The sequence below is a fragment of the Acomys russatus genome, chromosome 28, assembly GCF_903995435.1.
Source record: "Acomys russatus chromosome 28, mAcoRus1.1, whole genome shotgun sequence".
Lineage (NCBI taxonomy): Eukaryota > Metazoa > Chordata > Mammalia > Rodentia > Muridae > Acomys > Acomys russatus.
The window spans coordinates 24,946,636-24,970,649 of NC_067164.1; the positions used below are offsets into that span (position 1 = coordinate 24,946,636).

General features: G+C 45.8%; 1 protein-coding gene across 1 annotated transcript in view; it reads right to left on the reverse strand.

The window, feature by feature from the left end:
* Wdfy3 (WD repeat and FYVE domain containing 3) overlaps positions 1–15,049 on the reverse strand; it is a 223,573-nt gene extending 208,524 nt beyond the window's left edge. Inside the window, exons 1-2 of the mRNA XM_051170516.1 lie at positions 14,770–15,049; positions 3,383–3,458 (exon numbers count right to left, since the gene is read on the reverse strand). Coding sequence (XP_051026473.1) covers positions 3,383–3,458; positions 14,770–14,791 — 98 coding nt within the window. The 5' untranslated portion in view covers positions 14,792–15,049. The remainder of the gene's footprint in view (positions 1–3,382; positions 3,459–14,769) is intronic.
* Positions 15,050–24,014: the final 8,965 nt, after the last annotated feature.

Here is a 24,014-nt window from a genome sequence, read left to right on the forward strand (position 1 = left end):
AAACACACACCTGTGTGGTAAGACACGAGGCTTACCTTACCTACGATTTTTGGAGAAGGTAAGATTTGCTTTTTTAACTACTCTGCTCTTTAAAATTTTGACTTTTAAATCAAAACTTATACCTGTGAGGTTCTCAGAAGCATCTCGTGAACTAGGTAATGAGATATCCTAATTTATATGAAACAAAAATATTAAGTAATTTAAAAAAAAAGAAAGAGGACTTTGTGCCTTTCTCTGTTCTGTCCTGAAGTCAGGCTGCTCACATGTCCTGCTTCCATGTGGCATCATCCCTGCAGTCACAGGATTCTGAACCTGGGCTTCTGAAGCATGGGTCTAGACCAGTTTCTCTGAAGTACTTCCATCGTGCAAAGACCCTGAGAGCTCACGTCCCAGAGACGGCCAATTCCTGTCGTTCTTCTCCGTCACTTATACTGCCGAGAACTCTGATTGGACTCATTAGTGTTTGTTCTTTCTTTCCTTCCAACAGGCTCTCCCTCTGCAGTCCAGGCTAGCCTCACACTCTCCTCCCTATGTGCTCCAGGCTAGCCTCACACTCTCCTCCCTATGTGCTCCAGGCTAGCCTCACACTCTCCTCCCTATGCAGTCCAGGCTAGCCTCACACTCTCCTCCCTATGTGCTCCAGGCTAGCCTCACACTCTCCTCCCTGTGCAGTCCAGGCTAGCCTCACACTCTCCTCCCTATGTGCTCCAGGCTAGCCTCACACTCTCCTCTCTATGTGCTCCAGGCTGGCCTCACACTCTCTCCTTTCACTGTGGCCTCCGGGTACTGAGATTAACAAGAATCCCATATGCTCCTAAAGAAAAAGCAGTTTTCCTTTCTGTTCTATAAATAAAAAAACAAACCAACGTGCTTGGGCACATGCCTGACTAAATTAGGTCAAAGTGTTTGGGTGTCAGAGACTTCCTCCTAAATTCCTCCCTTTTCTTCACTTACCCACAGAGCCTTTTTCTCTAAGATCAGCTCTCTCAGGAGGCCCACAAGCAGCCAGACATCTCACAATCATATTAATCCATGCAAGTGTTTTTAACAGAGATCCTGGTAAAACAGACCACAGGGCAGAATGACCCGCTCACATCTTACCAAGGCCTGGAGGAGGGCTGTTGTGCCCCTTCTGCTCCTTCCCCTGTGTCAGGCAAAGCAAAGCAAAGTGTAGTGTCACTCACTACACCAGGCCACTTATGCGAGACCATCATATCCTACTCTCCCATTGAGAACCAGTAGCCAAGCCATTTTACTGATGACAAAACGAGAAGAGCTCAAGAAATCTGCCCCAGGCAGACTGCTGAAAGGAACAACGCTCTGAGTTAAACAGTTAGAAAACCTGGCAGGCTTTCACTTAACCCACTGGGGACACTCTACGGGGGCTGGTTTTAATTATCCTACTGTTGAAGGCTGATGCACACTTTGCTCTCTGAATAAGCACCCAGGAAGGGCTACTAAGGATTTAACATTCAGTTCAGTGAGGAAGGGCAGGTAAACCTCAGGAATTACTCAATAAGGCAGAAGTGTACAGAAAAGGAAAAATTACACAAAGTTTCACAGCAAGAGATAAAGTGTGATGAAAGTTATCAACATTCCTAAGTCTTATTAAATTATTTATCTAGTTGGTGACATTAGTTTATCTACATTGAGGAAGACCAAGCCCAAGGCTTTCACCATGCTGGGCAGGTGGGTGCTCTACTACTGAGTGAGACACATCTAGTCCTCCTGGGTCCTAAACTTTAACCACCGTTTCTTAAAATTAAGGAAAAACACATTATAATTTAAAATCCTAAAAGTATTAGCCATGCAATTTTATTTTACAACTTTTTTTCTGATTATAAAATGTTTTACACTTGGCATTTTGAGCATCACGTTCAGTGTTTGTATTCACAAATCACCTTAATTTCTTGAGTTCCTTCTCGGAACTACTTAGTTCCCTCATTTGGTACTAGGGATTGAATCTCAGCATGTGCTGTCCCACAGCCTGCATTTCAGGAGGAGGAAATCTGTTGGCTTTTAGAGAGCAGGTTTTGAACAAAAGGCCAATGTGAAGTTTTAAATGCCCATCCTAAGCTTGTCTGGGGTGACTGAGAAACAGTGCACGCTGGGAAATGTAGGCTGGTACGTGGCAGAAAAGCCTGCCAGGGGAGCCTAGACTAAAGACACAGCTTGGGAGGAGTGGCTTAGCATGCTTCCCACAAAGAATGGGCTGAAGACAGTGAGTTGCCAGAGGCAGGAAAACACACCGTGTGTGCAGAGGACAGAGAAATGTTCATGTGTGCAGAGGACATAGAATGTGTGTGTGTGTGTGTGTGTGCGCGCGCTCGCGCGCGCGCGCACATGCATGCAGAGGGCAGGGCAACACGTGTGTGCAAAGGACGGGGCAATATGTGTATGTGTGCAGAGGACAGAGAAATGTGTGTGTATGCAGAGGGCAGGGCAACACATGTGTGCAAAGGACAGGGAACCTCTTTGCTTAGGTCCCTGGGTGGCCACTGTGCATCTTAACTGTAGCTCCTGGAACACTCCAAAACCTGCTGCCCTGCCCTTTCTGGTTAATTGAATTTCAGTTGGGAGACTTTTGACCAGCAGAGAACTAACATAGCCCAAAAGGCACCATGAAGAACATGACTAAAGCACCGAGAGCCCATGAAAACTAAGCAGGTCAAACTCCCACGGCTAAAAGGAAACACTACAGTCACGGCAGTTGTAGACTTGTGGGATTCACAAGCGCCTTACAGTGTTGTTTTCCACTTAAGCTGGCCACTCACAGTGGGGACCATATGACTGATTAACAAGTCCTATGCATGGTCCCAGCTCCCTGTTGCTGACTGACGTCACCAGGGCTCAAACAGTATACACCTTCTGAAAACCTTGCTTTCCGTTCTGAATTTCCCTATCTTCTGGGGCCAGTGACACTGGACAGAGGCAGAGAGCGGCAGTTCCCAGTGGGCGGGCCAGCGGGGTGAGTGACCAGGGCTCTTGCAACACAGAGTGCTGCTAGCCCACGAAGCTCCCCTAGGTGAGCGAGCACACTAACAACCTGGTATGATTTCATTTTACGATGTGTTAGTTCATCAAACCTCAGTGATAAGTCAGGATAAGTGTCTCTGACATGTGGTCTTGTCACTGACAGGGACCCACAATGACCAGTGATGGAAAGACAGAAAGAATTGTAGCTGGACATAGTGACTTCCTGTATTGCTCAGTTTGGGTTAAGAATGAAGATGAAGTGGCTTTCCTCATTTACCCGCTATCAGGGATAAACCAGGACGGAAGCCTGGGTCTTCTGAAGTCACAGCTCAGGAAACATGATATGCCTCAGTGATTCCATCCCAGGCTCCCTTTACCAACAGCTGTATCAAGTCCTGAAACTGACCTGATTCCGTGTGCTGGGCTGGCATGAATCTGCAGACAGGGGATCACAGGCACTCTCTTCCTGAAGCAGATGGCGCCTGTGAGAGACGAGGGAGAGACTCAGCGGGTGTTCAGAAGACAGCTGACTCAGCACCTTCTGTGAGCCTACCTTGTCACCCGTCACCTTCCTTTAACAACCGAGAACACACCGCTTAAGGTAGATAAACTTTGCTATTAAAATAATGTGTGAAAGGGGCCAGCAAGATGGCTCAGTGGGTAAAGGCGCTTGCCACCAAGCCTGACAACCGCAACCTGAGTTTGAGCCCTGGAGCCCGCATGGTGGAAGGAGAGAACTGATTCCTGCAAGCTGTCCACTGACCTACACAACGTTGCCCACATGCATGCACGCACACACACACAGAAATGTAAACAGCTTTTTAAAATGACATAGAGCTGATCATTTTTCTTAAAATCTGTGAAAACTAGGTCACTTAAAAGTATTTGCTACAGATCACCCAGTCTGGCTTCTTTACTTGTCAAGAACTTGAGACCTAAGAAGTCATGTAAAGGCAATGTGACAGCACCAACAGAGTGGTAGGGCCACAGCTAGAGCCAGCTCTACTCTCTGGGACTGGCATTTGCTTGTATAGCACAGAACACACTGTCTCCCCTTAAGGGAAGGGGGAAAAAAACCCACAGTGTTTCTCTAGGTGTGCCTGTCATGTGTCAACAGGTAAAAGAAGTGAGAGCTAAGTGGATTTGTGCATATTTAACACTAGCAAACCCCCATGCTCCCTCACAGGTCATACTCTGGCCATGCCACACGCTGGTTATCTGAGTGGTTCCCTAACTCAGGAGGAGAGTCCTAGCATATGGATACGCAGTCTCTAGGCTCTGGACGTCAATGACTCTGCTCTAAAAGCTTCCACAGTTTCAACCAGTCACTGCCTTGGTCTCACGTCTCCCATGTTCAGGAATGAGCACCCTGCACTAAGTCTGGCAGGATTGTCTAACTCCACTCTTACTCTTGGCCAATATTCTGTGCCTGCAGAAGCGTTGTCATCGTTAGCATGTGTCAGCCTGCATAATACTAGTTTGAGTCATAAGACTTTGTTGGTCTCTAATCATAGTACGATAACTCAAACAAAATCAGAGACCTATCCAAAATAATCTACTTGTGAAGAGTGTCTCACGTCTTCGATGGGCTGATTTTTTTTCCTCATTGTTATTGTTTGCATTTGTTTATTTATCTGTTGAGACAAGGTCTCTTGCAGCCCAAGCTAGCCTTGAACTCCCAAGTGTGGGGATTATAGATAGGCACATACCACTATCCCAACCAAGCTTGGCTGGCACTTAATTAGAAGTTAAAGCTGGAAAGAAAGGTACTTTATCCCTAAACCTGATGATCTGAATTTGATCCCGGACACCTACATGGTGGAAGGAAAGAGTCAATTCCTGCAAGTTGTCCTCTGACCTCCATAAGCATGCCACAGCACACAGGTACCCCTCCCCCACGGTGAGAGGCAAATAAATAATAAATTAATGTTACTTTTTAAATGCTGTATCTCATCTTCAACATGTCTTAGTTGTGTGATTCAGCAGATGGCAGACACACACACACAATACACACACACAAGCTCACTGATGAAGAAGCCTTTGAACCAGCAGCTTAAGAGGAATGTTAGGAATTTTAATGACAGCATGGAAGAAACAAGAAGTGATGACTTGAGTTCTAAATTCTGACTTCAGAGCATAGCTTAACAGGTCTAGTGCAGCATAGGCTAGCCTTGAACACACTACATAACTGAGCCTCCTGCACCCTCCTCCCAGGGGGATAGGATTAGAGGAGTGAGCCACCACAGCTCCTTACAGAATGCTGGGGATTCTATGCACAAATCCATAAAAATGACATCAAACGGGGGTCTTGTCTTTCTTTCAATATTACATTTCCAACATTCATAAATGCTAAGCAAGAACTTAGTAGTAACAGGGCTATAGCCCAGTTTTAATTATATGTTAAATACATCATTTGCTACCTACAACAGTTACTTGAAAATATTTAGCTAAATGCAAAGCAAAATAATAAGATGAACATCACTAGGCTCGTGTTTCTAAATCCTACTGAATGGAAATTAAATATAAACACAATCTTAATTATTAGGCATGCATTTCAGGGGAATTGTGACACGTGGACAGGAGACCAGAACTTTCCTAGCACATGTGTGTTTAATAGAAAACCAAAATAAAATTCGGATGTATTTAACAAAGGAAGTAGGGACAGCACCGGGGTCTGTGTACATCGCACAGGGTCATTCTGCAGTGAACGAGGATGAACCGCATTCACGGGCTACAGCACCTTGGGAGGTGGAAGCCAGAACAAGATTCATGGCCATCCTAAGCTACATAGCAAGTTGGAGGCTAGCCTGGGCTACCCTGCCTCATACAGACAGAACATGTAGGTAACTGTCGCCTGACTCCAGAATGGAAGTTACCTGTATTATCCCAAACCTTCAACCCCTGCCCTCTCTAACGACGCACGCTCATGTCTCCCTTATCATTGCATTGCTTTAGGTGTGTGGTATAGTTATGTATCTTTCAACAGGGTGGTATTCTACGACTTTGTAAATCCATAAAATGACATCAAACAGCTCTTATCTTATAGGACTTAATATTTTCTTGTTTTTATTTAATTTATTCAGATTACATCTCAATTGTTATTCCCTCACTTGTATCCTCCCATTCCTCCCTCCCTCCCTCTTTCACCCTATTCCCCTCCCATAGGTCTATGACAGAAGGGGACTTCCTCTCCCACCATATGGTCACACCCTATCAAGTCTCATCCTGGTAGCCTGCTTATTCTTTCTCTGAGTGCCACCAGGCCTCCCCACCAGGGGGAAGTGGTCAAATATGGGGCACCAGAGTTCATGTAAGAGTCAGTCCCCACTCTCCACACAACTGTGGAGAATGTCTTGCCCGTTGGATAGATCTGAATAGGGGTTCAATGTCTGCTGCATGTATTGTCCTTAGTTGGTGCAGTGGTTTGTGCAGAACCCCCTGGGCCCAGATCCACCCGTCATGATGTTCTTCTTGTAGGTTTCTAGGACCCTCTGGATCCTTCTATTTCCCCATTCTCCCATACTTCTCTCACCTAGAGTCCCAATAGGAAGTCCCTGCATCTATCCCAATCTCCTGGTAAGTGAGGACGTTCATGAGACATCCCTTTTGGGCTAGTGTCCAATTATAAGTGAGTATATACCATGTGAGTCTTTCTGGGTCTGGGTTAACTCACTTAGTATGATCATTTCTAGTTCCATCCATTTGCCAACAAATTTCAGGATTTCCTTGTTTTTAATAGCTGAGTAGTATTCCATAGTGTCCCCCCTCAGTCGAAGAATGGATAAAGAAACTGTGGTACATTTACACTAAGAACTTAATATTTTCAGTTTTCACGGTGATGCCAAGTTTATTCCCCACAATGTGCTAAGCAATTACGCTCTCACAAGCAATAATGGTTCATACTTTGCCACATCCTTTCACTTCCTTACTTTTGGGATATAAAATGGCATTCAACTGCAATCCAAATTTGCACCTTCTTGCTCATTAATGGTGCTAAATATTTATTGGTTAATTGATATTTATTATTTATTTATTTATATGTGTAACACCAAAAATAATAAATTTATGTAACAAAAATAATTAAAACCATATTTATTGGTTAAGTCATGGCTTCCTTTGGTGAAAGGCCTGGCCCTATTTTGTGCTCACTTTCTCCCTGAGTTGTTTTTCCTCTTTTGCACATGCTTTCCCTGCTAATAATCTAGCTCTGCCAGTTCTGAGTGGCCAGGCCCAAGTAGACATCAGGTAAGTAGAAGCAAAAGCAGCGCGGAGCCTAGGCAACTGGAAACAGGAGGCGAGGGTGCACCGTTTTCCTCAACCACCCTTCTGAGCAGCAAGCAATCTACAGATGCTGTGAAGACAGACAAAACACACTAGACAGTGGATCTAGCTTTCCATTTCAGTATAAGTTCAGCCAAAAGAAATGCTCAGGAAATGACACTGGCACATTCCAACTGTGGCACACAACACAACTACAAGGTGTCAAGTTTTAAACAGGCCACAATCTAGACAGTATTTCCACTTTGACCCTTATAACTTATTTTTATATCATGCTTTGCTTGCCTCTAATTTAGGATAAATCTGACACAGTGTCAAAGGGTTGAGTATTGATAAATGCACAAATGTTCATACATAAAAATCGGAATTTCAAAACCGTTATATAAATTAGAAACAGTCACCTGCACTCCAGATTTAACTAAACTGTTAGGTGTGCCTGTCTCGCTGTATGACTTAACAACGAGGTTCTACTGAACAAAGTCTAAGGAGCTGAGAACTAAACTTTTTATAGTTTGTAGATTACTGGGGGAAAAAAATACCATTTCTCAATCTTTAGCAATTTCCAGGGGTCTTTGAGTTTAAACAAAGTGGACTATTAAATAATAACAAAATACTCATTTTCTGAAAGAAACTTTTAATAAGCAATTTTCTAGCCACCCATGGCTCTTCTGGGACATCTGCCAGATCATGTTATGAAAAGCACCCAGGAAACAAACAAGAGCCACATAAAATCTGCGGCCCTCTTACACGCTGACCTGATCCCACGGGCTGTCAGGAGAAAGCCGTGGGAGCGCTGCTGGTACCCACCTCCCACAGGACTGGCTTCGGGCCACATCTGGTCTAACCCTGTCACTGCAGATGCCAGCCTGCTGCTTAGCAAGAGCGCTGGCTGCTGTCTCCTGAGTCATCAAGTTTCTCCACTCAATAAAATAACAACTCGTGGCAGATCTTCAGTTCCTAGAAGATGAACAATCCGTCCCCTCCACGCCCCTGTAGGTGAGGGTCACACATCACAAACATCACATGTACCTTCTGCCTGCTAGGATCCTCTCATTCAACCTGAGTGCACTCCCCCCACCAACCACCTCCACCCCGAACACACCACTGAACCATGGAGGTAACCAATCACCCCCACAGTGAACTCCAAAGGCTGTCAGTCCTCGCTGTTCTTGAGCTATGGGCAGCACATGGCACGGCTCACTGCACTCACTCTTACTCTGACGCCATTCGTTGGCAACTCCCTCCCCATCTCTCCTCACCTGAAGGCCTCTCTTCACAACCTCAAATGTTCCAGTTCTTCTCCCTTCCCGCCCTACACTCCCCATCCGCAGCTACTATTCCCAAAGCTTATCCAGAATCTACCTCTCTCCACATACACACTACCCGTGGTGCTCACAGTCTGTGTCACGTCTCCCATGAGTTTCTGTCAAAGCTTAGAGACTGACCTACCGATTTCCACGGTCCTCTCTCATGACAGTGCTAAGAATGAGCAGGCCACCTAGGCTACATCATACAATGGAAGGAACATCCCTATGTCACAATAAGAACCAACACTGTCATAGAAGACCCCCTCTGGCATCCGCTGTGCTTCTGGCATCACCTTCCACTACTTCCTTATACTTCCTGCAGACTAGGCACATCCGGCCTCAAGGCCTTGACACTTGCTCGTCTGTCTGCAGGCATCTTAGGAGACAGCATTTGGCAGTCCCTCCTTCCCATCTGCAGGTCACTGTTCCAATGTCTCCTGGGCGGTCTCTCCAAGTCCACCCTGGCATCCCCTAACCCCCTTCTCTGATCTTTCTCGAACATCACCACATAACTTCTACTCTTATTCATAACCCCCCTTTCCCCACACACACATAAGAAATAAAATCCCATGCCGGGCGGTGGTGGCGCACACCTTTGATCCCAGCACTCGGGAGGCAGAGGCAGGAGGATCTCTGTGAGTTTGAGGCCAGCCTGGTCTACAAAGGACAGCCAAGGCTACACAGAAAGAGCCTGTCTTGAAAAACTAAAGGGGGAAAAAAGAAGTAAAATCCCTGAGAATAGAAATTTTGCTTAGTTTGGTACTACATCTTCAATGCCCAGAAATGGAGAGAAGACAGTGGCGACAGGCAGTTAATTAGCAAACGTATGACTATTATGGCAATAAAAAGTTCTAAACTTATAAAACAGGAAAATCTAATCAAGGGACTTTTTAATTTTAAATCAACCATTCTAAAATTTCCTTAACATATGAGGCTTTGCAGGTGACATAGCAGGTGTGGCCCTGGCCACAACGATGCTGAGGCTTTACAGCCCACAGAATGGCTGCTCTTCCACTCGCTGCTGCTACATCTGAGAGTCACCACCAAAAGAGGGAAATATTGTGAAAATGTTCACTCCAAATCCTGATGCCAGCAATGAAACAAGGTCTTTGTGAGAATGGTCTGAAATAAAGCGCAGAATGTTTTAAACATTTTACTTGGAAATGATTTCAAACCTAGAGAAAAGTTACAAGAACTATTTAAGAACACAAGAACCGGGCCGGACGTGGTGGCGCACGCCTTTAATCCCAGCACTAGGGAGGCAGAGGCAGGTGGATCGCTGTGAGTTCAAGGCCAGCCTGGTCTACAAAGTGAGTCCAGGACAGACAGGGCTACAGAGAAACCCTGTCTCCAAAAACAAAAGCAAAAACAAAGCCCACAAGAACCACAATGAAATCCAGGCTCACCTGGGTATTATTATTAGTTACCCGTTTTATTTTAGTGTGTGTTCATCCATTCTCAGCCACCGCCACGCTCCCCAGGATAAATCACATATGTCATATGCCTCACTGCCCTTTGCTTTCTCCACTACCTGCATTGTGGTAGAGGTGCTTTCCTCTATAGAGAAAGCTCAGCCATCTACTAAGGCATTATAATAACTTTCTCTATTCCTCACTTGGTGTGGTCAAATTTCTCACCTGACCCAAACTTAGAGAGTGGGGAAAGGCTTTAAGACTGCGGAAATACCTGACCCTCATCAGTGTCGTCTGCTGTTTCGATCCTTAACACTGCTGACCATCACTAGCCATGCTAACTGGCTACGTGCTAACGGCTTCCAGCTCTTGAACCGGAATTTTACTGTAAGCAAGAGCCCGTCCCCGTCCCCCCACTCCCCGTGTATTTGCCTATTAATCAGTTTACTATGGATTCTAATTTTGTTAATTTAAATGTTTGTCTTAATTTTTACTTACGTGTGTGTGTGTGTGTGTGTGTGTGTGTGTGTGTGTGTGTGTGTGTGTGTCATGGCATGGCATGTAATGTGGACACCTGTAGAGATCAGAAGAGGGTCCCAGATCCCCTGGAGCTGAGTTTACGGATTCCTATTTTTAATGTTTCAAAATACATGATTTTACATATTGGGTGACAAGAATGATCCCAGATTTAAACAATGGAGGTATCAATGGCTTACTTTTTTCTTATTTTCTCACATTAAGAAAGATCTAAGGAGCCGGGCGTGGTGGCGCATGCCTTTAATCCCAGCACTCGGGAGGCAGAGGCAGGCGGATCGCTGTGAGTTCGAGGCCAGCCTGGTCTACAAAGTGAGTCCAGGATGGCCAAGGCTACACAGAGAGACCCTGTCTCGAAAAACCAAAAAAAAAAAAAAAAAGAAAGATCTAAGGTCGCCTGGTATGTAGCTTGCCTAGCCTAGAATATACTGTTTCTCTGAGTATCTCTGGATATCCTGTGAGACGGCAATACAGACCAAGGTTTAGGAGGGAGGTGTACTCTTCGTGGCTCAGCCTTTCTATGGCGAGAGAGATAGAAAGCACAGGTGTGGAGATGTGCATGCATACAAACAGGTTTGTGCGTATGATGACTTGTATTATGTGCATCAGGTACATGAATATGTGCTGGCTTTAAAAATAATGGGTTCTACTGATGCCTTCAACTCCAAGCCACCCCCAAAAGACTTGCTTCTGCCTTCCCCCAGACCGTATTTGTTCGTCTCTCCTTTCTCGAGGAAGCCCTTGTTACAACTTCAAAACTCAATCCTCGGTGTACCTAACAATGCCCCTAAAGGATTTTGTCCACACAGGTGCAAAAGGAAAACCCAATACAAAGAGTTCAGAGTTCTCATGTCCCTTGACCTCCACTCAGGCTGAGGGTAAACACTCAAGGACAGTGCTAGTAGGCAACTTAGATGCCTTCTTTAATGTGGACACAGTACTAACTTAAAATACAGCCTAGTTCAACTGCCTTAGCAATTTAGGATTTTTCCAACTTCCATTCTCATCTGAAATATTAAAAGTAGCAAGCTTGAAAAAGCCTAACCTATATAAAAAGGGTTAACTTTGAAGCGCCACTCCCTTTCATTAACTTGTGACCCCAATACTTCCCTTACCCCCTCTCTTGATAGATTCAAGGACATGTGTGTATACTCTTGTTTCTCTTGTTACTTACATAAATGACAGCAAAGTCTCTTAATATACTTGGTTACACTACCCTGCTCTTCAGCCTGAAGATGTTTATAAATCATCTTATACAGTAGCAGTACCATGACACTAAAGCCAAACGGAGAGATTAGAAATGACTGGAACCAGCCGGGCGTGGTGGCGCACGCCTTTAATCCCAGCACTCGGGAGGCAGAGGCAGGTGGATCACTGTGAGTTCGAGGCCAGCCTAGTCTACAAAGCGAGTCCAGGATGGCCAAGGCTACATAGAGAAACCCTGTCTCAAAAAAAAAAAAAAAAAAAGAAAAGAAATGACTGGAACCTTGATGCCCTGTGTACTCACACATCAAGAACTTTTAACAAAATATCAACAAGCCAAAACTCACACTCCGTATTTAAAAGTATGACCCATAAAAGAAAGGCAAGGTCAGCAGTCACAAACAGCAGTGGCAATGGAGACCCAGCACACGAAAGAACCTTGCAGCCTCGGCTACAGAATGAGACCTTGTCTCCAAAAACCAGCCAAACTCCCCAGTGGATCACAGTGTGTGACCATTAAGCAGGTGTAACCACAAGACTCCACAGCCACCAGGTGGGCAGCAGAGTTGGAAGGCAGGGCTGCCCATGGCTGCTGGAACCCAGGTAAGTGCATGTCAGCCCCAGGAGCGGGATATGGAGCAGCATGGTTGCTGTCTGCCCTGGTGTTTAGGCTTTGCTATGGCCCAGTGTCTCCTTGCTATCCTCCTGTTATGTCTCTTTTGAAATGGGACTGCTTACTCTGCGCCCCTGTACCTAAGAAGTACGTCACCTGCTTGTCCATTTTTAAAAGGGACTCACAATTAAAGAGATCAGCTTGAGTTTCAGAAGAGACTTTTGAACAGTTCTGGGACTGACAAAGGTTGCGAGGACTCTGAGGGTGGACTCGGACAATTTTACATGTTGAGTAATAATAACACTTTGGTGGCCAGGGTGTTATGTTATGATATAAAAATGTGTCAAGTTGATGACTGGTAGGGCTGTGGTACCTTCACTTCTATCTTGGCTAGACTTAGAATCACCATGAAACACACCTCTAGGTGTGTCCATGGGGGTGTTTCCAGAAAAGTTTAATTGAGTCAGGGAGACTCATCCTGAATGTGGGTGGCACCATGCTCGCGGCTGGGTCCCACAATAAAGGAAAAGTGAGAAAGGAGAAAGTTGGGCCTGGAGTCGTCTCTCTGTGCCTGACTGCAGATGTGGTGTGGCCAGCCCCCCACACTGCTGACACCCCACCTTTGACTTCTCCAAAAGCAACTTCTACTCTCTAAAAAATGCTTATATAACTGAGAGGCTGTAAACTGGGGGAGAGCATTCATCAAAGATGTGACAAACTGCTATTCAACATATATAACAAAACAGCCGCTCAATTTAAAAGGAAGCAAACAAACAAGTGTGCGTTTGGTGTGTAAGTACACAGCAATCATGGTGTGCACATAGGTACCTGCAGAGACCAGCCGTCAGCAGCAAGTGCCTTGTTGCTTGTTTCTCCACCTATTCGTTTAGTTGTTTGTTTGGGGGCAGCTCTCCCATTGAACGCGGAGCTCACCAATGGAGGTAGACCAGCTGGCCAGCCTGCCTTTGCCTACCCAATGCTGGCATTATTGCCCATGTCCCCTGTGCCTGGTCTTTTACACAGGTGCTGGGGACCAAACCAAGACCCTGAGCCCTGCACAGCAGACACTTCGCCAAGGGAACCATCTCCAGTTTTAAAAGGAGCAAAATGCCAACGCATGCAAAGACACAGAAAGGAAACAAACATGAACTGGGTGGGCTGCTGCCACTGCACCCCGAGTCTGGGAAGACCAGGAAGAAGCTTCTGGGGACTGAAGAGCTGAGATGGCCTGCTACAGCCGTGGCCCTCATGAGCCAAAACAGTAGCAGAAAGCAAGTTATTGAGTATGGCGTGAACTGGCTTGGGATTTGTGAAGACAGACACTTAAGGGATTTCAGCCACCACTGACTTCCTTACTGGTCACTAGAGTGTAGCAAGGACCTCTCATCTTCCTCCCTAAATACGTTTTCCTTTTGCTCCCTCATGCAGATACAAGTTGGCATATTTTAAATGGTGAAATACCAAGAAACCGTCACAATGGACCTGGGATGCTTCCTGCCCATTGTCTGTTTCTACTCTGCTCTGGTTCTAGCTGTGGTACCTTGGCTTGCATCTGGGTCCTTCTTCCACAGGAAAAGCTGCACCCAGCCTGAATGCTTAGCACCGGGTGCTTAGTACCCACTGCTGATGCAGGAGCACAGCCAGGAGTGCCAGGCTAGCCTGGGCTACACAGTAAAACCTGGTTTCAAATGACCATGAATCAAACAAACAAGGAAGACACACTGCCGGGCTGGCTCTCTTTGTAAGCATAAGCAGTGACAGAAGCAAAAAGGATGTCCTAGCCATTTCTAGGAAGGATGGGCAGCTTCTAGTGTCTGTTTCCTTGGGAACGGCCCTTGGTGCCCAAAGAAAGAACCTTAACACTACCAGCCGCACGTCACATCTCTGTATCCTGACTCAGGCAGGGACCAATACCTGATATGAATACAGCTGATCCAACTCAAGTCTTTCTAGCAAAGTTACCTTCAGTGTTATGTCTAAAGGCCAGTGTAGAAGCACGGGCCTGCAGTCAACACCCGGTGGCTGAGGCAGGAGAGTAGTAATTCCAAATCCAGCCTGGGGCCACAGAGTGAGACACTATCTCAACAGCAAATAATAACTTCTGGCAGGGCATGGTGGTACACGCCTTTAATCCTAGCACTTGGGAGGCAGAGGCAGGCGGATCTCTGTGAGTTCGAGGCCAGCCTGGTCTACAAAATGAGTTCAGGACAGCCAAGGTTACACAGAGAAACCCTGTCTCGAAAAACCCAAAAAACAAAAATTAAAAAAATAAAAATAAAAATAACTCCTGCACATAACGCCGGCGGGGGAGGGGGTGGGGGGGGAGCAAGCAGCTTGTGTTCCTCCTCTTCCCGCGAGGTCCCTCTCCCACTTCAAGTGCAACCAAAAGTCAAGCCAGCGAGGCTTGTGCCAGGGAAGTAAACAGAGGCATGGAAGCTCACACTACCATGGCGTGTCCCAACAAGCATGCCTTCCCTTTGCTTCCTGTCACTCCACACTGCAGGTTTGCCTCTAGAGCTCTGACATTAGGACCTTCGGGCCTACAGTGCTTTCTCACATCCTCCTGTTCTGCAAGGAAGCACACGCGGTGCAAGCTTGCTTCTTTCTGTCTGTGAGCTCCAGTTCCCTGTTGAAGATGGCACTGGGAAGTGTCAGCAATCTCGGCAGTCTCGTGACTGCCGGCAGCAGTGCCAACAGAGCAGAGGATGGTCACTGATTAACCCCAGGGCTGAGTTTGCCCTGAAAAGGCACTTTACAGGAAAGAATGTCAAGCTGGACCTGCTTCTCCCATGCTCCTGCGGTGGGTGACAAGGGCTTCTAGCTCCTTCTGTTATATTCCTGCTGCTGCTCCTCCCTCACCATCCTAACCCTGTTCATAGCTCAGTTGTTATAAGCAAACATGCAGTTTTTTTTTTTTTATACTTCTGAGGTCCCTAGCCTGATCCCTGTCTTGACCAGACTTTCAATTACCTGTCCCAATCCTAACGAGAGGCAGCAGGCCATCACCCAGAGCCCAGGATCTGCAGAGGGCGCTAGCTGGTAGACAGCCATACAGACACATGTACACAGCTACATTTCTGTTCACGCACCAGGGCTTCACACACGTCCCGATCGCAGATTCCAGGTGTGTCCTCACCTGAATTCCCAAGAAGAAAAGCTGAAAGCCGTGCTCTCCACCAGGGAGGGCCCCTGAGCACCTGACCATGGCTAAGTTGACTGTAACCCATCTCACTCAGTGGAGCCTGTCATCTCACCAGCTCTGAAATCACCGTGTTCTGGCCAGTGACAAATACAACAAAGCTTTAATGAAAGTTGACAAGTAGTAAACATGCCGAATATAGAACCAGATAAACAGAAAGAAAGAAAAAAATCCTAAATGGTGCGAAACTGAAATACTGTGCAATTAAAACAATAACACAGTACAGGAAGGAATTGCAGAATGTTTTCATGCCAAGATTTGTTTTTCAATCACCAGATTACAGCTTGTAAATACAGGGAAAGGCAGTGTGTGTGTGTGTGTGTGTGTGTGTGTGTGTGTGTGTGTGAGAGAGAGAGAGAGAGAGAGAGAGAGAGAGAGAGAGAGAGAGAGAGAGAGAGAGAGAGAGAGAACATGAATGGCTGCATTACATTTTGTGAAAAGACTCAACTACAGGATATTGGGATGACCATCTGATTCCCAAGTTTTAGCAGGAACCTTGATAGAAAACAGACAGGGCAGAACAGAACAATAAGCTAGTATACATATTTGGCCCCATAAATCAATGTCTCTTTCAACCAATGCTGAAATTCATTCTAATTCCAGTATGGTGGCACCTGCCTTTAATCCCAGTATGCTGTAGGCAGAGGTAGGTAGGCATCTGTGAGTTCGAGGCCAGCCTGGTCTACACAAAATAATCCACGCCAGTCAAGGCTACATAGCGTCTCAAAAACAAAACACAACACTAGGGAGGCAGAGGCAGGCGGATCGCTGTGAGTTCAAGGCCAGCCTGGTCTACAAACTGAGTCCAGGATGGCCAAGGCTACACAGAGAAACCCTGTCTCTAAAAAAAAACAAAAAACAAAACACAAAAACAAAAAAATAAATAAATAAAATTCACTAGACCTCTAAGCCCACTAGAGCCTTCAAAGGGAATTCCTAGCACTTCATCAAAATCCTGCTTTGCTGGAGTATGGCCGGCTAAAGTTGTTGTCACTGGCCTTCTTTACAAGTGTGACACCCATCTAAAGAACAAACAGAAAATGAGGTCCTCTACGGTGCAAGCAATAAATGCCAAGTAGCCAGGATTGGGGGAGGAAAGCATGTATATTTGCCGGAGGCCTGGGAGGCCAGAGCTGCCAGACAAGTGTAACAGGCTGACTCTGGACTTGCAAACACCAGAGAGGCAGGAAGCCAAGGGCATTTGGGAACAGAGGCTGCTGTGTGGCTAATTCTTCATAATCAAAACCAGCAGCACACGCCTGTGTGCTGAGGCACAGCATCCAGGCCACCTCATACTTCCCACATATGAAGTGGACACTTAATACACGTGCCTGGGGAGAAAAGGACTCAGGTGGAAGTAAAGGTGTGTCACCCGTCCTGCGACACAATCATCAGGGATGCTAAGCATCAGGGAGGACCTTGCCCTCCCTCAGGAGTACAGTACAGAGTGAGTCCTAAGACAGGATCCAACCAAAACCAGGTCCCTGTGGATTCCCAAGCCCAACTCTCACACCCTCTTGTCAAGCAGTTATTTTCCATCTACCTTTATGTTTCTATAATGTTTTCCCATGGGGAGCAGATAAGGTCCTGGGTGCCTTGGGTCAGGGGAAATCACAGAGACTTCCCCTGGCCCAAGTGCAAATGCTGACAGATGCCAGTGTGTGCAGAAAGCTTCAGCCTCAGCTTCCTCTTTTCAGACATTTACAGCCTGAGAGTGCTCCCCCACAGAGACCTCCCAGAGACCAGCTAATCGGTCCTCCCATGAATTACACGATGGCACACTGACTCCCTGGGTCCACCCAATGCCAGCTTTTCTATCCACATCTCTCCTTTCTTTGTGTTGTTTCTCCATTCCAGCATTACCCCCATTCAGGTTTCCAGGACCAAGACACACCATATTTTCCAAAATCTAATCCTGTGTTTAAAACTCGTCTGTTTGTTTGTTTTTTGAGACAGGGTTTCTCTGTGTAACAGCCCTGGCGGTCCTGGACTCACTTTGTAGACCAGGCTGGCCTCGAACTCAAGAGATCTGCTTGCCTCTGCCTCCCGAGTGCCGGGATGAAAGGTGTGCACCACCAGGCCCAGCTTAAAACTTATTTGTGAAAGTCCACTTTTCCACTTATTTATTTGGGTTGGGGCCTCACCGAGGGAAGCCACGGTGGGAAGTGGAGGCAGGAACTAACGCAGAGACCATTCCACACACGAACACTGCTTCCTGGCCCAGAGTCTCCAATTGCTCAGGACCACCTGCTCAGAGGTGGCAACCCTGAGTGGGCAGGTCTTTCACGTAAATCATCGATCAAGACCTCACCCCACAGTCTTGCCTACAGGCCAACCTGGAGACACTTGCTCAGTTGAGGGTCCCTCTTCCCGGGAGATTCCAATTTGTGTCAAACTGATTTAAACAAAACAAAACAAAACAAAACAAAAAAAATGCTAACCAGTACAAGGAGGAAATATTAAAAAAGAAAGTGGAAAGCCGGGCGTGGTGGCGCACGCCTTTAATCCCAGCACTCGGGAGGCAGAGGCAGGCGGATCGCTGTGAGTTCGAGGCCAGCCTGGTCTACAAAGTGAGTCCAGGATGACCAAGGCTACACAGAGAAACCCTGTCTCAAAAAACCAAAAAAAAGAAAGTGGAGGCCACAAACAGGGCCATCAACTTACCTAACAGACTGTGTAAGAGGATTTCTAAGCTTTGTCACACTGGGCACTATGAACACCTAAGTAACAATCAGATGCAGAGGTGCAAGCAATTCTTCCGTTACAAATGTGCTTCTTAAATGAGCTCCTCGTGCTCAGTTGTGTGGCTCAGAATATGCAAAGCAACAACTGCACCCTGGGGTAAACCCTGGCTACGTTAGTTATCAGCAAGACTGAGAAGAGAGGCGAGAGTGCAGACCTCACTTCTAAACATTTTCCAATAACAGTGAACAATTATCAAAAAAATGTCATGGAGATACGTGTTATGAGACTTCCATCCTATGTGTCAAGCCTTAGGGCTGATCCCCAGCAGTGGGAAATTAGTCAAGACTGATGAGAAAAACTCAAAATATATGAAAGTCCACACAGAGAAAGTCAACATCTTTCTTTAAAAAAGACACATTGCAGGGCTGGAGAGACGGCTCAGAGGTGAAGAGCACCTGCTGCTCTTCCGAAAGTCTGGAGTTCAATTTCTAGGAACCACATGGTGGCTCACAACCATCTGTGAGATCTGGTGTTCTCTTCTGGAGTGCAGACATACATGCAGGCAGAATAACATATACATAATAAATAAATCTTAAAAAAAAAAAAAAAGACACACTGCTTGCCTCCAAGCTGTGGAATACAGAGCGATACACTTGTCTTCATGGAACCGCAACAGGTAGCTTCCCCTCCCCACCCCCCCCCCACCCCCACCCCACCAGCCTGCCCCAAGCACCCAGGTGAACGCCAGTGACTGCCATGGCCTTGCAGCATTCTCAGCAGCCTGCCATGCCTTCCCTGGGCTCCCCATCTCCTTCTGAGAGACTATAGACACCTATGCCAACCCATGTGTGCTTATGTAACCTAAGACAGGCTGGGCGTCACCGAGCGCCTCTGGTGAGTCAGATGCTAATCTAGGTCTCTGTGGAGAAGGAGGTGGGGAACACAGTGGACATTATGACACAATCCCACTAACATTTGTTGCACAACTAACTACTAGTTCCAAGCATTTCTATTCTTCATTGGTTTGGAGGACACACTTCGGGCTAGACCAGGTACCCACGGCAGACTACCCCATTACACAAAAAGAACGCATTTGCCCTTTCCTGTCACCCACCCACTGTCCTTTCTCTTTACCCTGAGACATTTAAGCTAACCACTAACAGCTACTTCAGCAATTCTACATCCCATAATGTCCCCAAATCCTTTCAGAACTAGTATACGTAAAATAAAATAGAAATACCTAAACACTGGAACCTCTGAAATTAAAAAGAAAAAAAAAAAAAGCAATAAATCAATTTTCATTTTGATCAAAGATAAAAGTCATCTGATTTATTATGTAGTTGACAAATTAAATACTCAAAGCACATCTGACATTTATCCAATAGACTATGTTACCATAAACTGAGAATTTATAACTATAGGTTCTGAATCCATAGATTCAACCAACCTTGGATGGGAACGCATGAAAGAGCGGGAACAGGACTCAGTGTACATTTTAATGGTAGAATGGCTCCCTAGATAAATGAGAGCTTGGATTCAATGCCGGGCATTACAAAATACAAAATGTGTCTACATTGAACACGTAAAACTTTTGTTTTCTTGTAAACCTCCTAAATGCTTCAGTGCTATAAGCATTTACTTGGTGTTTCTATGGTATTGGGTATTTTATTCTCGGTATTTTATGTAATCTACACTGTGTGTGTTAAATGCAAATACTATACTGTTTTATAAAGATTTTCATGAAGCTTTTACCAAGGAAATTCTTTCACCCCTCCTCTGTCACTCGGACCAAGTATTGCCTTAGGGTCCTCCTATTCACACCAATGAACGTGACCTCTCAGGGTCCATAGACCCTCTGTGCACACCAGGAAGTTACTCTTGTGCCTGTACTATGGAAATAAAGACGGCAAAACCACGTCTTGACATCACTACTGATGGACACTTCGGGAGGAGTCACGGAAATTAATATTAAGGGCTGCAGTATCTCTTGAGTCTTGGGCAAGGGTAATCCCTTTCGCTTTTAATTTGGTCGCAACCTGTTACACAACTAAACCAAGTGACATCAAGTTACTAGGCAGTCTGTGCACAACCATTATTCCCAAGATAAATGAGTTTATTTTTATTTTACACTTGATAACTTAAATATGATGTTTAACATCTAAGCCAGGCACGACACTGAAGCCCGCATAGCCCAGAATTCATAGGAGGATTCCTAAGAAGATTCTTGGTTCAAGGCCAGTTGGTGGCACAGAGGGAGACCCTGTCTCATAAACAAACAACTCCTGGCATCTAAATCACCTAATCCTGTGCTCTAGAAACAGCGTGGAGTAAGAGCTTGGAGCCAGATGCGGAGACTTTAGTCAAAGAAATCTGATTATGAGGCCCAGGCTGGCCTTAAACTAGCTAATGTAGCAGAGGATGATCTTGAACTTCTGAATTTGCCGTCTCAATCTTCCCCAGGCTGGGATTACAGGCATGGGACACCGCGCGCATTTTATCCAGTGCTGTGGCTGTAACCCAGGACTTTGCGCATGCTGTCTAGGGATTCCACTGAGCAAACTAAATCCCAAGCCCTTAGCGTTTATTCTTGTAAGACTTACACAATTTTACGATATTACTATGCACACTTTACTCAAATACATAATGAAAACCAACCTCCCGCCTATGCTGTTTTTATAGAACATTGTGCTGACCTGCACTATGTGATGGCGCTGTGTATCGGCTCAGCGAAGTGCACCGCAAACGCCCTTCCTTCCCCCGAAAAGTTCCTCGATTCTGAGCATGCGCAAACAACAGTAAACCATCCCTGACTGATGACTGAGTACTTCTTTCTCTGCACACTCATTTACATGATAGGAATGAAAGTACCTAATAAGTGAATTTAGTACTTATTAAAAGAGAAGTCTAAACAAAGAGGAATTATGATAAATGCCATGTAATTAAAATTTTTACATGAGTACTGTCCATGGCTGTGACATATTTGCCAAGCTGAAAATAACAAGCTCCTTGCCCAGTTAACTGTCAGTAGAAAATGCAGCAAAGAAACCCCTTTGGTGGGGTTCCTACAGAGTGAAGACACAGGGGATGAAAACACTGACATTCCTGCACTTGCCAACATGTCTCCAAGTGAAGCACTCAGACACTGTTAGTATTAAAATGTAAGCCACTCACTGCAAGGGCACAGAGCTGTTAGCTGGGGTGATGGAACAAGAGACTGTTTCCCCCTCCCCTGCTACTTCCTATGCATTTATAAATACTTCAAAACAATCAGCAAGGTAATAAACACGGTTTTAATAAATATTAAGTGAAATTAAAACAGGTAAAGTGCTTGTCCAAAGTTGTGCTTAAAATACACTAAGTAAAGCCGGGTGGCGCATGCCTTTAATCCCAGCACTTGGGAGGCAGAGGCAGGAGGATCGCTGTGAGTTCGAGGCCAGTCTGGTCTACAAAGCAAGTCTAGGACAGCCAAGGCTACACAGAGAGACTCTGTCTCAAAAAAAAAAAACAAAAACTAAATAAATAAAATACTCTACGTAGCATTCGTGTTGTGAAAAAATACAGTTGTAGGGATTCTTGTAAAAGTGCTGAGCCCTTTGCAAAAATTTAATACTCCCCAAATCACATGCTTTAGTTAGAGCAGGTGAAAACAGCAGGGAACACAAGACAGTTGGGCCTAACTTTCGAACAGACCAAATAAAGGCCACGAATCTGATTGGGTTTTTTTCCCATTTAGATGGCAGGCCTCTTGAACGTCCATAATACTTACTGGCTTTAGGACAGAGGGAAACTGGCCAGGAGGAAACTTCACACAGGAAGAGGAAGCTGGGCTGGGCTGGTACCAAACATGTACGGATTCATTAGGTGTTGACAACATACCAACTGACATGTCAGAAACTACCTTGTCACATGTAAGTACCAAAGGCTTAAGAAACAGACAACTAAACTGAGGCAGTATGTGGCAGAGTTCAAAGGTCAGTATTAAGTCGAGGGTCTGAAATGGAAAGCACGGGCAAAGAGGCTGGACAGGGACACAGCTCTGCAGACAGAGCCTACGGAGCGAGGGGCCTCACATCCGGTCTTCAGCCCGGTCCCTGTACAGTATTAACAACAGATGCTTTAAAGCACTGGTTCTCAACCAAGTCTCGGCCTTTCTGGGGTCGAATGGCCCTTTCACAGGGGTCGCCTAAGTCCATGGGAAAACACAGAGATTTATTTACATTATAACTCATAAAAGCAGCAAAATTACAATAAAACAATTTTATGGTTAGGGGGGGTCACCCTGACACGAGGAACTGTATTACGGGGCCACGGCATCAGGAAAGTTGAGACCCACTATAAAAGGACCAGGCCATACAGAAAGGGTCAGAGAGCTGCACCGCCTCAGTCATTTAGAGAGAAATGATAAGAACCGCTCTCTCAGTCTACTGCCGCTTCCCTCATATACCTAGTGACTTAAAAGTTTCTAACCTCAGCCAGGCGTGGTGGCGCATGCCTGTAATCCCAGCACTTGGGAGGCAGAGGCAGGCGGATCGCTGTGAGTTCGAGGCCAACCCGGTCTACAAAGTGAGTCCAGGACAGCCAAGGGTAACACAGAGAGACTTTGTCTCGAAAAACCAAAACCAAAACAAAACAAAACAAAACAAAAAAAAGTTTCTAAGCTCAGCTTGCAACCTGACCAAAATGCCTAACAGTAGCCCCATCCACACCAGCTCTCCCTGGCCTGGAAATCAGTTTAGGTCCTGAGCTTGCTGGAGTAGAGCAGCTTCTGACCAACACAATGCCCTTTTGTGGAACATCACAGAACAGTGATACAGAAATGACTGGAGGCCTTAACATTCTGTGAAACCACACCACACACTCAAACACACTAATAGCCAAATGGAAGCAAAGTTAAAAAGAAAACTCCCAGAAGTTAAAGCTCAAATGAAAAAGGAAAAAAAAAAAAATTGCATCTTTTATTAAACAACCCAAAGAGCGGGGCTGGAGAGATGGCTCAGCAGTTAAGAGCACTGTCTGCTCTTCTACAGGACCTGAGTTCAGTTCCCAGCAACTCTCTATACCCTCCAATGCCCTCCTCTGGTGTGCAGTATACATGCAGATAGAGCACTCATATACACAACAAATAAAATCCTTAAAAAAGAAAGAAAGAAAGACAAACCCCAAGTGCACATGAAAGCACTCTAACGAAGAACTAAAATCGAAGCACTAAACCCAAGAGGGCAATAAAGGACCCGGACGTGGTGGCGCACGCCTTTAACCCCAGCACTCGGGAGGCAGAGGCAGGCGGATCTCTGTGAGTTCGAGGCCAGCCTGGTCTACAAAGCTAGTCCAGGACAGCCAAGGCTACACAGAGAAACCCTGTCTCCAAAAACCAACAAAAAAAAGGGGGGGGGCAATAAAGGAGCCTTCTGTGAAATACACAGCGTAGATGGTCAAAATATAACATATTATGCAAGATCCATAACCCAGTATTTATGAGCTATTGTATTCAACCTACTGGCTATGATGCCCTTTGGTTAAACAGTAATGGGAGGACAGACTCATATCACTGACAGACGTAATTGTTCTGCCGCCAGCCTCTCAGCGCCTCAGGGGCAGTCAGTGCTCCTGTCTCCCAGTGTCCTTCCTGGGAAGCTAAAAATAGCAGGAACCTGAGGGCTTGGAAGTCTGAGGAATAAGAACCAGGTGGCTTAGAACTGCAGGTAGCAAACAATGTCTAGGATGCCACTAAAATGTGTGGTGGTGCACGTCTTTAATCCCAGCACTCGGGAGGCAGAGGCAGGCGGATCGCTGTGAGTTCGAGGCCA